Source organism: Terrapene carolina, unplaced genomic scaffold, assembly GCF_002925995.2.
Source record: "Terrapene carolina triunguis isolate 2854851 unplaced genomic scaffold, T_m_triunguis-2.0 Scaffold232, whole genome shotgun sequence".
In the NCBI taxonomy this organism is placed as follows: domain Eukaryota; kingdom Metazoa; phylum Chordata; order Testudines; family Emydidae; genus Terrapene; species Terrapene triunguis.
The window spans coordinates 1,348,562-1,363,054 of NW_020664583.1; the positions used below are offsets into that span (position 1 = coordinate 1,348,562).

Consider the following 14,493-nt stretch of genomic DNA (forward strand, 5'->3'; position numbering starts at 1 on the left):
AGAAATGAGGAGTTCGGGATGCAGGAGGGGGCTCCGGGCTGGGGTTGGGGGAAGGGGTGCCGGGGTGGGGGGAGTGAGGGCTCCGTCCAGAGGTGCGGGCTCTGGGATGGGGCTGGGTATGAGGGGTTTGGGGTGTAGGAGGGTGCTCTGGGCTGGGATCAAGGGGTTCAGAGGGCAGGAGGGGGATGGGGGTTGGGGTGCAGGGAGAGGCTTAGGGCTGCAGGCTCTGGGCAGCACTTACCTCAAGTGGCTCCCGAAAGCGGTGGCATGTCCCTTCTCCGGCTCCTCTGCGAGGTGCGTTCCAGCAGTTCTACATGCTGCCCTGTCTGCAGGCACCGCCGCTGCAGCACCCATTGGCTGTGGTTTCAATGGGAGCTGCAGGGGCGGCACTTGGGGTGGGGCAGCGTGCAGAGCGGTGGCCCCTGGCTGCCCCTACGCATATGAGCCAGAGGAAGGGGCCATGCCGCTGCTTCCGGGAGCCGTCTGGCACGGTCCCTGACCCTGCTCCCCAGCTGGAGCACCGTTAGGGCAAGTCTCAGACCCCGCTCCCCAGTGGGCGCTCGAGGGTCGGATTAAAATGGCTGGCAGGCTGGATCCGGCCCACGGGCTGTAGTTTGCCAATCCCTGAACTAACTGTTGGCAAGTGGATTTGTCAGGCTCTGTTGAGAAAGCAAGTTATAGAGATAAAGATGGTGCTACTTTTAGAGCATACAGCTTTTAATACTAAAGTATATTAGCCTTTAAATACTCTTAAGAACTTTTAGAATTAAACATAGGTATATGTAGATTTGTATGACTTTCTGGATTTATTGATGAATAAATACTAATGAATAACTTCATAGTATTGTTAGTAAACCTGATGATGGAATGTTTTCCACAGAGTAGAGGGCTGCTTTCATCAAGATGGAGCATTGTATTCTGGGTTTGGTAGCCTCCACTAGTCACAACTTATAATAAAGCTTGAGGGCAGTTATGGCTTGCACTTTGACTGTCTCTGTTGTCAAGACTCATGAAATATCAATATTCCTGTGTGGTTTTTTTGGTTATACCAATATTTTTAGGGGACCAAATTCATCTTTGGTGTAGATTAGGTGAGACCTGCCCTTACTTTGAGGAATATCATTGTTTATATCTGTTCCTACAGTATTGGCCCTTTGTAGTAGCTGATATCCTCATGCATGTCAGTGACGTGACAATTTTTTCTGAACAGTAATACCTATTTTGCTACTTTTACACACCGCTGTGGAACTTTGGAATCGGTCCCTGTTATGCAGTGGTTCTCAAACTGGGGGTCGGGACCCCTCAGGGGGTCACGAGCTATCAGCCTCCACCCCAAACCCCGCTTTGCCTCCAGCATTTATAATGGTGTTAAATATATAAAAAGTGTTTTTAATTTATAAGGAGGGGTCGCACTCAGAGGCTTTCTATGTGAAAGGAGTCATCAGTACCAAAGTTTGAGAACCACTGCGTGTGTCTAATGTTATCATTAGGGGTCTGCTTATTCTGCAACTGCAGAATTCACATTTGCTAAAAAATTCTGCCACAGAATCCAAGATTTATTTATTTTTTTATTATTTTTAAAACAAAAACATCCACGTTTCTAGTCCTCATGATTGTGAAGAAAATCGGGAAAACTTGAATGGAGTATAAACCAACGCTGTTGTATTCAAATCTTCAGCCTACCTGAAACAATAGCACTGAGAATTTTCAAGTGTCCCATTCATTTCAACAGGTAACTTAGAAATGTAAAAAAAGTGACAGTGAGGTGGAAACATATCATTGTGTCAATACTTCAATTCCAAATAGCTTCCCCCTCCTCTTCAAGTGTGAAAAGCTCCAACTTTCTTAATTCCGCTGATGAATTCTGTAATGCATTTAATGCAAAAAATAGCTGTGTGGATATTGTGGATCGGGTGACTGCTTGGGTTCTCTTAAGCCCACATGACCCCGTGGCTCTGAGTTTGGGTGGCTAGCCTGAGTCTCTGCTTCAGCCGCAATATCCACATTGGTATTTTTAGCATGCTTGTCTACTTTGGCTGGCAGGCTCAATCCCAGCTGCAACCTTAGACATACCCTGTTTGGCTCCCCACTCCTCCCACCCCTCCCCCGGACAAAAAAAAAAAAAAAGTTGTTTGGTAGAAGGTTTTTGAGGGAATTGATCAAGGAAAGCTATTTTAGTGGCTTATGTCTGGGTTTATGAGAGCAGAATCATTCAACCATGTTTCTTTTCATTAGTTTCTGGCTGCATTGGGTCAGAGCACAAGTTTATTTTATTTCTGTGTTTTGCAGTGGCTCTAGCATACCATCTGGTTTTTTCCAACCCTAACTTTACATTCGTTTACATACATTTCTGCATTGTTAAATATTTGCAGTATAAATTCTATTAGGGAATAAAAGTCTGCTGATGATATCAACTGCTAATTTGTGACTAGGAATGCATGTAGTCATGGAGAAGCCACATATTGATGGTATTTGCAATCATGAAAAAAGAATTGGAGCTTTGATTAGTCAGTCAACTTGAAAATCACATTTCTGAAACTTGTATGCCTACATTTATTACAAATAACACTTTAAATGATTATACCTGAAAGAGATTGGTGGTGCTGGGAGAGGAAGCGTTCTTTAGTTCGTTAACTTTGCACATTTTTGTGTGTTAGGAAAGCAAAAAAACCTTGGAAGTCTTTTGAAACAGAATTTAAAAACTTCCCCTACACACTCTTCTGTATATCTTATTTAGGGGGTAGGTGCTATCAAACTTAAAATGAGTCAATTTAAAAAAATTCAAATGATAATGTTCCTTTTAAATACAGTGTCCTGTGGTCTCTGGCATCAGGGTGTTAAAACAAAAAGACAGTTTCTATCATGGGAATACCACTCCTCCATCAGGCTTGGAACTATTGGATTTTCTGCCTTTTTCCCCCAAGTCTTGGAGGCTGGTACATGGTTCTTCTTTCCTCCAAGCCCTTTTAAGAACAAGTACAAAGGCCAAAGAATGGTACCTATGAATCACAGCACAAGCTCTAATTCTGTTAGTTTTTAAATGAGTGATTAAGACACAAAAAGCTTCCTTAAAATATAACATTTGGTGTTTATATGAAAAAAACTAAAAGAAAAGCAAGGAAATAAGTAAAGTACAAAGATGTGTTTGGCTTCCACAGAGAATGTGGGTGTATTATTTTAGTTCATGTCCACTGTTGGGAAAAACTCCCATTTTTCCCTCCACTTTCTCAGTAGCTTTAAAGGGTTAGTAAAATGTGCTCACATCTGCATTATGTTCTTCTCTGATCCCAAACCTGATCAATATATGTCAATGATCTGTGAAAATACATATGTTTGTGGCAAAGTGAGAAATTCTGCAGAGATTTTTTTTTTTTGGTTTTTGTTTGCCTGTCTGGACATCAGGACCTGTGTGGATTTACTGAAACCATGTACAGGCTGCTGCTGTTTTCAGCAAAGCAGATTACTGCTTCTGTCTTATTGGTTATTTTAGTTTATAAATTGACAGTGATGGAACTGAGCCAGTAGTTATGCTTAATTTTGCCACTTTCCACATACAACAGTATACTAGAGTAAGAATAGTAAGTATTTTACCTAATGATAAACTGATAAATGTGAATGTGGCTTCTCTATTAGTTATCGTCCAGTGTAGTGGGTTTGATCCACTGTGGAGTAAATTGCGTAGTTACCAAAATCTGTCATAGCCATAGCTATTTTTAAAATTCCTTTACTAGAGTAGAAAGTTAACAACTTATCCTGTGTCTTATGCTAATGTTGTTTTTTTCCAGTTAATGTAGCTGTTAATTTGTTTTTGTTTTTTAAGGCACCAGAGGTGATCCGGATGCAGGATAATAACCCATTTAGTTTTCAATCAGATGTCTACTCCTATGGAATAGTATTATATGAACTGATGACAGGAGAACTGCCATACTCCCATATTAACAACAGAGATCAGGTGAGAAACATTCAACTCTGGTATAATGCATTGTATTTCTGGGGAATATGCAATCTGTTTACTGAATGTGTGCAACAAGTGTTTACATTTTATGTTTATAATTTGTATTAGGGTTTTCCCTGGGATATAGTTTATGTAGCCTATAATAATGTGGTAAATCATCTTAAATTAATACCAGCAGTGTCAATGCACAGCTAGCCACATCCGAGAGTCGTGCTGGCCGCCGCTTCCCGCAGCCCCCATTGGCCTGGAACGGCGAACTGCGGCCAGTGGGAGCTGCGATCGGCCGAACCTGCAGACGCTGCAGGTAAACAAACCGTCCCGGCCCACCAGCGGATTTCCCTGATGGGCTGCGTGTGAAAGGTTGCCGATCCCTAATCTATACCCTGGACAGTATACTTCCTGGCATACTAGAACTTTATAAAGTGCTCAGTGGATTTATTCGAGTGATCAGTATTATATTTTATTAGAGTAGTAAAGTTGCAGCAGAGCGCTGTAGTGAATTATCATACTGCTGTTGAATCTTTGCAGAGAAGAGAGAACGCCTCTAATTTCAATTATGGGCCTTTTGGCCTAATGAAGTTCGAGTTTGAGCCTATTTATAAAGAAAATAATTTTATTAATTGCAGTTGTTTAGATTTTCTACCAGGAAGGTAGCACATTAATATCTAGAAATCTTGACACTTTGGAATTATCCTGAAATTTACTGAATTGAAAACAAAGGGGTAAACAAAACAAAACAAATATTCTCTCTTCCTGAATGTTTTGCCAATTTCAAGTATCGTATTAATTTATTAATGAATATGTTTCCCCCAGTAATCTGCACTGGCACGGTCTGGACTTGAACTCGTAGGCCGACTTTATCTCTAGTGTCTTTTGATCTGAGTTGTCTTTTTGAAGCTTTAGTAATGAGTAATGGAAGAAAACTACATCTCTACCTCGATATAACGCTGTCCTCAGGAGCCAAAAAATCTTACCGCATTATAGGTGAAACCGTGTTATATTGAACTTGCTTTGATCCCCCGGAGTGCGCAGCCCCGCCCCCCCCGAGCGCGCAGCCCCGCCCCCCCCCGGAGCACTGCTTTACCACGTTATACCTGAATTCATGTTATATCGGGTGGCGTTATATCAAGGTAGCGGTGTAGTTAAACTGTTGACTAAAAAGATCTAGAATATCTTATAGTCCATACTCCAAACCACAGGAAGGCCACATTTGTTACCCTTAAACTGTAACTACTTTGAACATCAAGTTAGAAAACAAACTTGGATTTTTTTGAAACAATCCCATTAAATTCTTAGTATGCCATTATACTTGAATTATGTGGAAGCTTTGAACATCCATCCCTGTTGTAAAACATTGGCCTATCAGTAGTTATAACATGGTTGTCTTGTTACCATTCAAATAAATACAATATTTATTTCTGAAATAGATGGAATGTTTCCCCATGTACTGTAGGAGGACTCTTATTTCAGCAACTTTATTTAATGTTAGGCAGTTAGTTTCCTCTTTGGGAACTTTAGCAGTTTTGCATTATATTTAAGTGTGATACAGTTGTTGCAATATGTTTATTCAGCTATATGTACAGACCGAATCCTGAGTTATAATTTTAGCTTAACCTGGGCCAAGATATCACTAGATGTCTGTTAGCCACCTTGATCACATTAGTAAGGTTCATTAAAGCCTGAGTAACAGTATTGCTAAATCTGAGTCGATATTCTGCTAATCAGGAAGAAACAAAACCTGCAGACACTGTTTTGCATCTTAGCTCGTAGTCTAAGAAAACTGAAGCTTATCTTCAGAAAAAAAAATTTCCTTCACAGTTAAATATTTGAAGAGGCCTTCTTCCGCTTTATAGCTCCCTCTAAATGGATATGTGATCTGACAAGGAGTTTTTAGTTAAACTTAAAAATACTGTTTTGTGTTGATCAATTACAATGTATTGGTAGATTAATGAGTAATCACATAAATTGGACACTTTCTGGCTGGATTTAGGGTTCTTTGTCACTTGAAGTCTTCAACTCCAGCAAGTTACGTCAGGATACGCTCTAGACTCTGGTCTTGTTGCTATTATTATATAAAAATTAATACATGAAGAAATTATGAACTAACTATGCAGTGTCACTTAGATGTTAGACTGGCACTGTCATCCATTGGAAAAGCAGGACCACAATTCCAGTTTATTAATTTTGACAAACATTTGACTACAGTAGGACCTCCTGCCTGCCTTCAGTACTTCCACATTAAAAACTGTATTAAAGGGCAGTGAAATAATTCACACTAATGGTGTTCAGATTACCTGTGTTTGTGCCTCCTTGTTTAGATCATTTTTATGGTTGGTCGAGGTTATGCATCTCCAGACCTCAGTAAACTGTACAAGAACTGTCCCAAAGCTATGAAGAGGCTTGTAGCAGATTGTGTGAAGAAAGTTAAGGAGGAAAGACCTCTATTTCCACAGGTAGGAGTCTATTTTGTATTCAGTTTGATTTTTAAACAAGTCCTAGAAATATCCATTGCATATTCTGTTTCACAAAAAGACACTGTAGAAATAATATTAAGAATATGAAGTTCAGTAGTGAAAATGGAAGTATCCTATTCTTGGTATATATTTTTGAGACCCATGCCCTGCATGAGCCTGCTTCCCTATGCACTTGACAATTAATAACCTAAACTGCACTTAAATTTTTCAGATGTCATTAAAAAAACCTCACTTTACATACACTGATATAGATACTGTTAGTTGGGCAGCATTAAAACTGTTTACTTCCAGATGACTGGCTTATTCACATTTGAATTTATTTGTTTGCATTAACTTTGCCAGTTTGCCTTATCCGTATTTAAATCTACATGTTTTTTTCTTCAGTATCACTCCAAAATAAACCTGCTTTGGGTAGTTTCATGAGGCCATTTTTGAGTATTTTGCCAAATATGTCTTCCCTCAGCTTCCCAACAGAAGGGTTCATAAGTTACATGCTTTCCCTTAGCCATTGGATTTTTTGTTTTGGCCTGGGTGGGATTTTATAAAAATATCCATGATTCTGATTAAATATCCTCAGCAAAAGAAAGTTTTATTTTAATTCTGATTCTTAAATTCTAAGACTATGGGCAGAGCATACAATTCTCCCCACCATCTCCCTTTTCAGAGACAAAATTTAGAGACACTATAAATGGCTGCTGATTGAGCAGCTAGTCTTGGAACCCACAAGGGGAGAGGCAATTCTTGATATAGTTCTAAGTGGAACACAGAATCTCGTCCAAGAGGTGACTATGGGTGAACTGCTTGGTAATAAAAGTATTGGGAGCATAAGCTTTCGTGGGTAAGAACCTCATTTCTTCAGATGCAAGAAGTGAGGTTCTTACCCATGAAAGCTTATGCTCCCAATACTTCTGTTAGTCTTAAAGGTGCCACAGGACCCTCTGTTGCTTTTTACAGATTCAGACTAACACGGCTACCCCTCTGCTGCTTGGTAATAGTGACTATAATGTAATTAAATTTAGCATCCTTTTGGATGTGAAATTCCCCCCCCCCCCCCGCCCAAAAAAAAGGAGGGAACACCACCACAGTAACATTTAACTTTTAAAAACTAGTTAGATGGAAATTAAAAAGAGCAGTCACAAAGGTAAAAGGCTTGCAAGCAGCATAGAGACTACTTAAAAACAACATAATAGATGCTTGGACTAAATCTATACCCCTAGTATAAAAAAAAAAAAGACCACCAAAGAACAGAGTAATGGAGGCTGTTAAAGGCAAAAAGACATCCTTTAAAATTTGGAAGTCAAAAGGTAATAAAGAAAATAGAAAGGACCACACACTCTAGCAAGTAAAATGTACAAGTACAGTAACTCCTCGCTTAATGTTGTAGTTATGTTCCTGAAAAATGCAACTTTAAGCGAAACGATGTTAAGCGAATCCAATTTCCCCATAAGAATTAATGTAAATGGGGGGGTTAGGTTCCAGGGAAATTTTTTTCACCAAACAAAAAACTATATATTATATAGATATACACACAGTATACGTTTTAAACAAACAATTGAATACTGTTCACAGCTATGATGATTGTGAAGCTTGGTTGAGGTGGTGAAGTTAGAGGGTGGAAGAGGGAGGGATATTTCCCAGGGAATGCCTTGCTGCTAAATGATGAACTAGCACTCGGCTGAGCCCTCAAGGGTTAACACATTGTTGTTAATGTAGCCTCTCACACAAGGGAGCACAAACAGGAGGGAGGGGAGACAGCATAGCAGACAGAGACAGACACACCCCTTGTGTGTGGGAGAGAGAGAGAGAGATGCATACTGCCCCTTTAAGTAAGCTGACCCATTCTTAAGTGCATTGTCTTTTTAAGTGGATCAGGAAGTTGAGACAGCAGCTGCTGCCCCAAGCGCTCTGTCTCTCTCTGTCCGTTTCCCTTCCCTGCTCTATATGGAGAAGGAGTAAGTGGGGTGCAGGGGAGAGGGGGACATTAGCTGGAAGGTAGCTGTTGTAGTGCTTATTTTTAAAAAGGGCTTAGAAGAGATTCTGGCATTTACAGGCTGGTGAGCCTAACTTTACCTGGAAAATTAGAAGAAATTAATAAAAAACAGAATTATCAGACTCATAGATAAACATGGTTTGTTGGGGAAGAGTCAGCACAGCTTTTGTAAAGAGAAGTCATGCCTCACCAATCTACTAGAATTCAAGGGAGTCAACAAGCATGTGGAAAGGGTGACCCAGTTGATACAGTGTACTTAAACTTTCTGAAATTCATTGACAAGGTCCCTCACCAACGGCTCTTAAGGAAGCGAATAGCCAGGGGATAAGAGGGAAGGTCCTCTTATGGATCAGTAACTGTTTGAAAAATAGGAAACAAAGGGTAGGAATAAATGGTCAGTTTTCACAGTGGAAAGAGGTGAACTGCAGGGTCCCCCAAGAATCTGGATTGGGACCTGTGCTATCCAGCATATTCATTAATGATCTGAGAAGTGGCAAAATTTACAGATGATATAAAATTATTCGAGATATTTAAGTCCAAAGCTGACTGCGAAGAGTTACAAAGGGATCTCACAAAATTGCAACAAAATAGCAGATGAAATTCAATGTGGATAAGTGGAAATAATGCACATTGGAAAAAATAAACCGAACTATACAAATGCAATGATGGGTTCTAAATTAGCTGTTACAACCCAGGAAAGAGATCTTGGAGTCACTGTGGATTGTTCTCTGAAAACTTCTGCTCCATGTGTAGCAGTTGTCAAAATGGCTAACAGTATGCTAGGAAAAGGATAGAAAACAAGACAGAAAATATGCCATTATATAAATCCATGGTGCACCCACACCTTGAATACTATGTCCGATTCTGATTGCTGCATTTCAAAAAGGATATAGTGGAATTGGAAAAGGTTCAGAGAAGGGGAACAAAGATGATCAAGGGGTATGGAACAGCTTCCATATGAGAGATGGGGGAAAAAAATTAGGGCTCTTCATCTTAGGAAAGAGACATCTAAGGGGGATATGATAGAGGTCTAGTAAAATCACGAAAGGTGTGGGAGAAGTGTTATTAATCCTTTCACACAATAAAAAAAACCACGGGTCACCGGATGAAATTAATAGGCAGCAGGTTTAATACAAACAAGAGGCAGTACTCTTTTCACACAACTAACCTGTTGAGCTGCTTGCTATGGGATGTTGTAATAGCCAAAAGTATAATTGGTTTCAAAAAAGATCTAGATATATTCATGGACGATAGGTCCATCAATAGCTATTAGCCAAAATTGTTGGGGATGCTGCAACACCATGCTCATGGTGACCCTAAACCTCTGACTGCCAGAAGCCTGGAGTGGAAGACAGATGAATGACTCCATAATTGCACTGTTCTGTACATGCCCCCTGAAGCTCTGGTATGTGCCACTGTCGGAGACAGGATATTGGGCAAGATGGACCGAGGTCTGACCCAATGTGGCAGGTTTTATATTCTTAATCTCTTGTATAGGAAACTTGCTGATCATCGCATGGAAAAACTAAAGGAAGGAATCCCACCACTCTGCAGTTATTCACTTAAAGGTTTATAATAGCAATGAAAACCTATGTAGCATAGTCCTTTCAGCCTGATATGCTATGCTTTGACTACTCAAATGGCAGGTTACTATAACTAGACAATTCTGACTAGTGTTCCAATGAAAGCAAACTACTGATCTTGAAGGACACTCTCATCCCATAATAAACCGAGGTTTGGTATTAAAAATAGATTTTCAGGCAGGTTGTTTCTAACAAACCTTGAAATAAAAGTTTCCTTTTGGTGTTCATTTTTTTTCCAGATACTGTCTTCCATTGAATTGCTGCAGCATTCTTTACCCAAAATCAACCGTAGCGCTTCTGAACCTTCTCTGCATCGTGCAGCCCACACAGAGGACATAAATTCATGCACATTAACATCCACAAGACTACCTGTTTTTTAGGATTGCACGCTCTCTCCCTTGCTCTAACCAATAATGAGAAAGAAAAACAGTCATAGCAGTTGTGCTTTTAATGCCTCAATCTACAGGATTGCAATGCCAGCAGGATTATCTGTCTCCCAGTTTTAAGAACAAGCTGCTAAGGATTTCTACAGTTTTAATCCTACAGGGACATTTCTCCACGTTGCCTTTTTCTACCATTTCTTTTATTGGGATAGAGTTAACTGAGACTGTAATCAAGAAAATCTATTACTATTTTTTTAATAGATGCACTTGAGCCTTATTTTCCCATAAGCAGAAAAGTTGGACATTTCTTTGGCAGTTTTGTGTCTTTGATTCTGTTTAATAAATTGGTATTTTTATAGCAAGGATGGCTCAGCATTTGAGGAAAGAAATATTGCAGATTGGTACTGTTCTTTGGATGTCCCATGCCATGTGCCACTGTAAAGTTGGGGGATTTTGACTAAAATGGCCATCTACAAACAAGACTGATGAAAGAGGAAGAAATGAATTCTAGCGATCAGCTTCTGCAAAGAGTATTCATGAAGCAGATGAAATCTGTTATAACGAATTGCTAAGTCAACACAAAAATAGTTTTGCACATAGAAGAAAAACTTCTGCAGAGGAGTGGAATATATTCTGAATAGTACTGCTCAGAGAAGGAAGCTAGCACAATCTTGCTATGGTCCTCTCCAGTAACTTAAGAAGCTTTTTTGGTACTATTGACTTGTTTCTTACAGCCCAATGAGGTATCAAGTGCGGAATGACAGGCTTTTTTGGATGAGGAAAGGCTAAGTAACATTATCAGTATATTTCTGCAAAATACGCAGCAACTTCAACCCATTTGAAGCTGTCTTCCGAGAGATGCACTATAAAAGAGGAAACTGAGTGTATACAGTTTTTCTTTCTGATTTGGGTTTTAATTTTGTTTTTATTGCTCCCGAGAAAATGCCTTTATTGTAAACCAAGGTTCCTCTGATTATCTTATTTTAATAAAATAAATTAAATTTAGGTTTAAGCTTCAGTGTCATTCTTCAGTGCAATATCTTACAATTCTAAGATGTCTAAATGGGCACACAATCACAGAACTACATGCATCTAGACATCAGTGTCTTAAATTATCTCTAGAAATTCTAAATGATCACAAATACTCTTCATTATATTGACCACAATAGGTGGCACGCACAAGTTTTCAAACACTTTTTATGTACTTTAATATGTATGTGAATGATTTATAATTATAAGTTAGCAATTCTGAGCTTGTTGTCCAGTGTCACTTTACAGAACAGTGTGGTAATCCAGAGGTTCTCAAACATTTAATATGTTGACCATTTCTCCTATATGCATAATATCCCTAGGCAACTATAGCAGTGCTTACACATGCACATATTAGGAATGGATATAATGTATTTTTGGCTGTATTTATTGCCATCTTTCAAGAAATGTGAATTATGCTATTTCTGCTCAGCATTTGTCTTCCATCAGTCTGTCTTTCTCAGCTATCACCACTGGTGCATCATGTGACCAGAACATCTTACTACAGACTACAATTTAGGAACAGTAAGGTAGCCTAATTTTAGACTGTGGGACAGTCTCTAAATCTCTTTCCTGTTGAATAGTAATACTTAATATTTGTAATATTCTGATAAGTGTTTTGATTAGGGAAGAATGGACACTAGTTGTAGGGACCATGTGTACTATTTAGGCCTTGGCTGCTATAGTAATACATTATGCTCCTGTTTTTTCCCTAACTTACATTTCAGTTACCCTGAAATGTACTGTCTCTTCCAGTTAAGAGGGATAAGCAGTTATGCAATTCCCTGTATGCTAATGATTGCATAAATCTGAAACCAACAACTACTTTATCTTTGGCATATAGCAGAACCTCAGAGTTATGAACAGCTTAGGAATGGAGATTGTTCTTAACTCTGAACGAAACATTATGGTTGTTCTTTCAAAAGTTTACAACTGAACATTGACTTAATACAGAATGCTGTTTTTTTTTTTTTTTAGTAGTTTCCGTTTAACACGGTACTGTATTTGTTTTTGTGTCTCTGCTTCTGCCTGATTGTGTACTTCCCGGTTCCAAATTAGGTGTGTGGTTGACTGGTCAGTTCGTAACTCTGAGGTTCTACTGTACCATCTAGAATTCCCTAGCCTGACACTTTGTTAGCTAAAGTGGGAATAATTTGCTAAATGGTGGTAGTTCTGCTGTGAATTATGCAAACCTCTCTACTCAGTTTTTCAAATTGTTTGCCAGCACCAGACTACTGCCCTCACCTTCTTATTCCATCAGCTGATTTACTCCAAAGCCTTCATGAAAGGGGAGAGAAGAATTACTGAAACACAAAGCAAAGGAGCTGTCAAAATTCTGAGGTACTTTTTTTTTTTTTTTTTTTTTATTTTTACTCCCTGCAGATCAGCAAGGTTCTTGTTACCAGAATAAATGTTCCCACACAAAAAAGCCTTAGCTTAACATTAAGGCTGAAGTAGTTTTGTATAACCATTACAAAATTTCAGCATTACAAAGACTAAACGAGCAGTGAAGTGAAATTACCATTAATGTTCAAATGTTTGGTTAAATTCAGCTCGATCATTCTGATGTCGTCTAAGCATCACCCTAATCCACAACACGTTGTTGGTAACAAAGTATGAACTATTTTGTTCTGTTCTACAGCTACCAGTCCTTAAATATGTTTTACAAGAAAAAAAGTCTAAGAGGACTGGAAAAATACAACATGCTCTGGGTTTCAAAAAGGAATAATTTAAGTTCGAAGCCACTGAACAGATTCACTCGTAACTTAATAAAATTTTAAATCTTTACCCTAAGATTAAGGGGTGTGTAACTTTGATTGTAATAAACATTTTACTCCAGGAGTGAAAGGCTAGTACACCAAGCCATGGTTCCAGCTAGCCTCTACAAATATATATGTTCTAAAGGGGATTTGGGTGCTAATTTTAATGGAAATTGGGCATCAAAATTCCCTAGATGACATTGAAAATATAGCCATAGTTGTCTTGTTTGTTTAATAAATACTACAGCATATGGCATCTCCTGCCGCCTTGCTGACAAAGATAAATAAGGACTCGTCTTGCTTAAAGGATTTCAAAATTAAAGCAAACAAAAGCAGGACAGTGCTGCAGTTTGGTTACCTATGATATGGTTTTTATGGGAGGAGCTACTCTTCAGTACTGGAAATAATGCAGATATCCTTTCCAAAACTAACATGCAGCAGAATGCTGAAAATAAGTCACAGAAAGGTAGTGACACAATTGTTTGTACAGAAAAAGTGAATAGTTCGAAGATCTATAGATGATTGGCATGGGACTCTTGGTTACATTGTTAATCTTACAGTACAAGCCTGACCATCTTGCTGAATGTAGTTTGTCTATGCTGGCATACATTCTTGTTGCTGTTTCCTTCATTCTCTCTCCCATTGTTTGTTACTCCTATTTTTCTCAGTTTAGATTGTAATTTCTGGAGGGACAGGGACTGCCTTTTTACACTCTAGTTGTATAGACCTGATCCTAATGGGGGCCTCTAGGCATTAAAATAAGTAGAAATGTGTGTCAAAAATACTTGGAGGAGCCAGGCACAGGAAAAGTTTCATAGTAATCGTGATCTTACTATCCAGACATAGTTAAATTACAACCTTCTCCAGTGAGTTTAAGTTTAGTATCCTGAGCTGCAAATAAGGGACAGCACTGCATGTTTTCTAGTTGTGGAACAATGGTTGAAACTTCCATATTCTTTTATATAAAAATGGTGCCTAATGAAGGCCATGTAAATCTTCAGGCTTGTTCTAAGTATGCAATCCCAATATCCTAAATTGGGTGTGGGGTGCTGCCTCTGAGGGGAGTAAGTGTGAGCTTTCTCTTCAAGTCAATAACTATCTATGTCTCCACCTGTTCCCTGTGCCACTTTACTTGCTCCTTCTTTGTACACGAAGTTCTGTTTGAAAAACTACCTATACTGAAGATGTTGGCTATAGCAATGGTTCTCAACGAGGGGTATGCAGAGGTAGGGTGACCACACATCCTGTTTTTGGTCTGGATAGTCCCCTTTTTCAGCTCTGTCCTGGCCATCCTTACTTTTTCACCAAAACCGGGCATT

At 39.1% G+C, this 14,493-nt stretch overlaps 1 protein-coding gene across 9 annotated transcripts in view; it reads left to right on the forward strand.

Annotated features, from left to right (window-relative positions):
* Window positions 1-11,390, forward strand: part of RAF1 (Raf-1 proto-oncogene, serine/threonine kinase) — a 98,400-nt gene extending 87,010 nt beyond the window's left edge. For 4 of the 9 annotated variants that reach the window (XM_026656663.1, XM_029912577.1, XM_026656662.1 and 1 more), the window contains 4 exons: window positions 3,821-3,952; window positions 4,131-4,259; window positions 6,274-6,408; window positions 10,242-11,390. In XM_026656663.1, coding sequence (XP_026512448.1) covers window positions 3,821-3,952; window positions 4,131-4,259; window positions 6,274-6,408; window positions 10,242-10,382 — 537 coding nt within the window. In that variant the 3' untranslated portion in view covers window positions 10,383-11,390. The remainder of the gene's footprint in view (window positions 1-3,820; window positions 3,953-4,130; window positions 4,260-6,273; window positions 6,409-10,241) is intronic. The other 5 variants (XM_026656667.1, XM_029912578.1, XM_026656669.1 and 2 more) reach the window with 2 other exon arrangements.
* The last annotated feature ends 3,103 nt before the right edge of the window (window positions 11,391-14,493 follow it).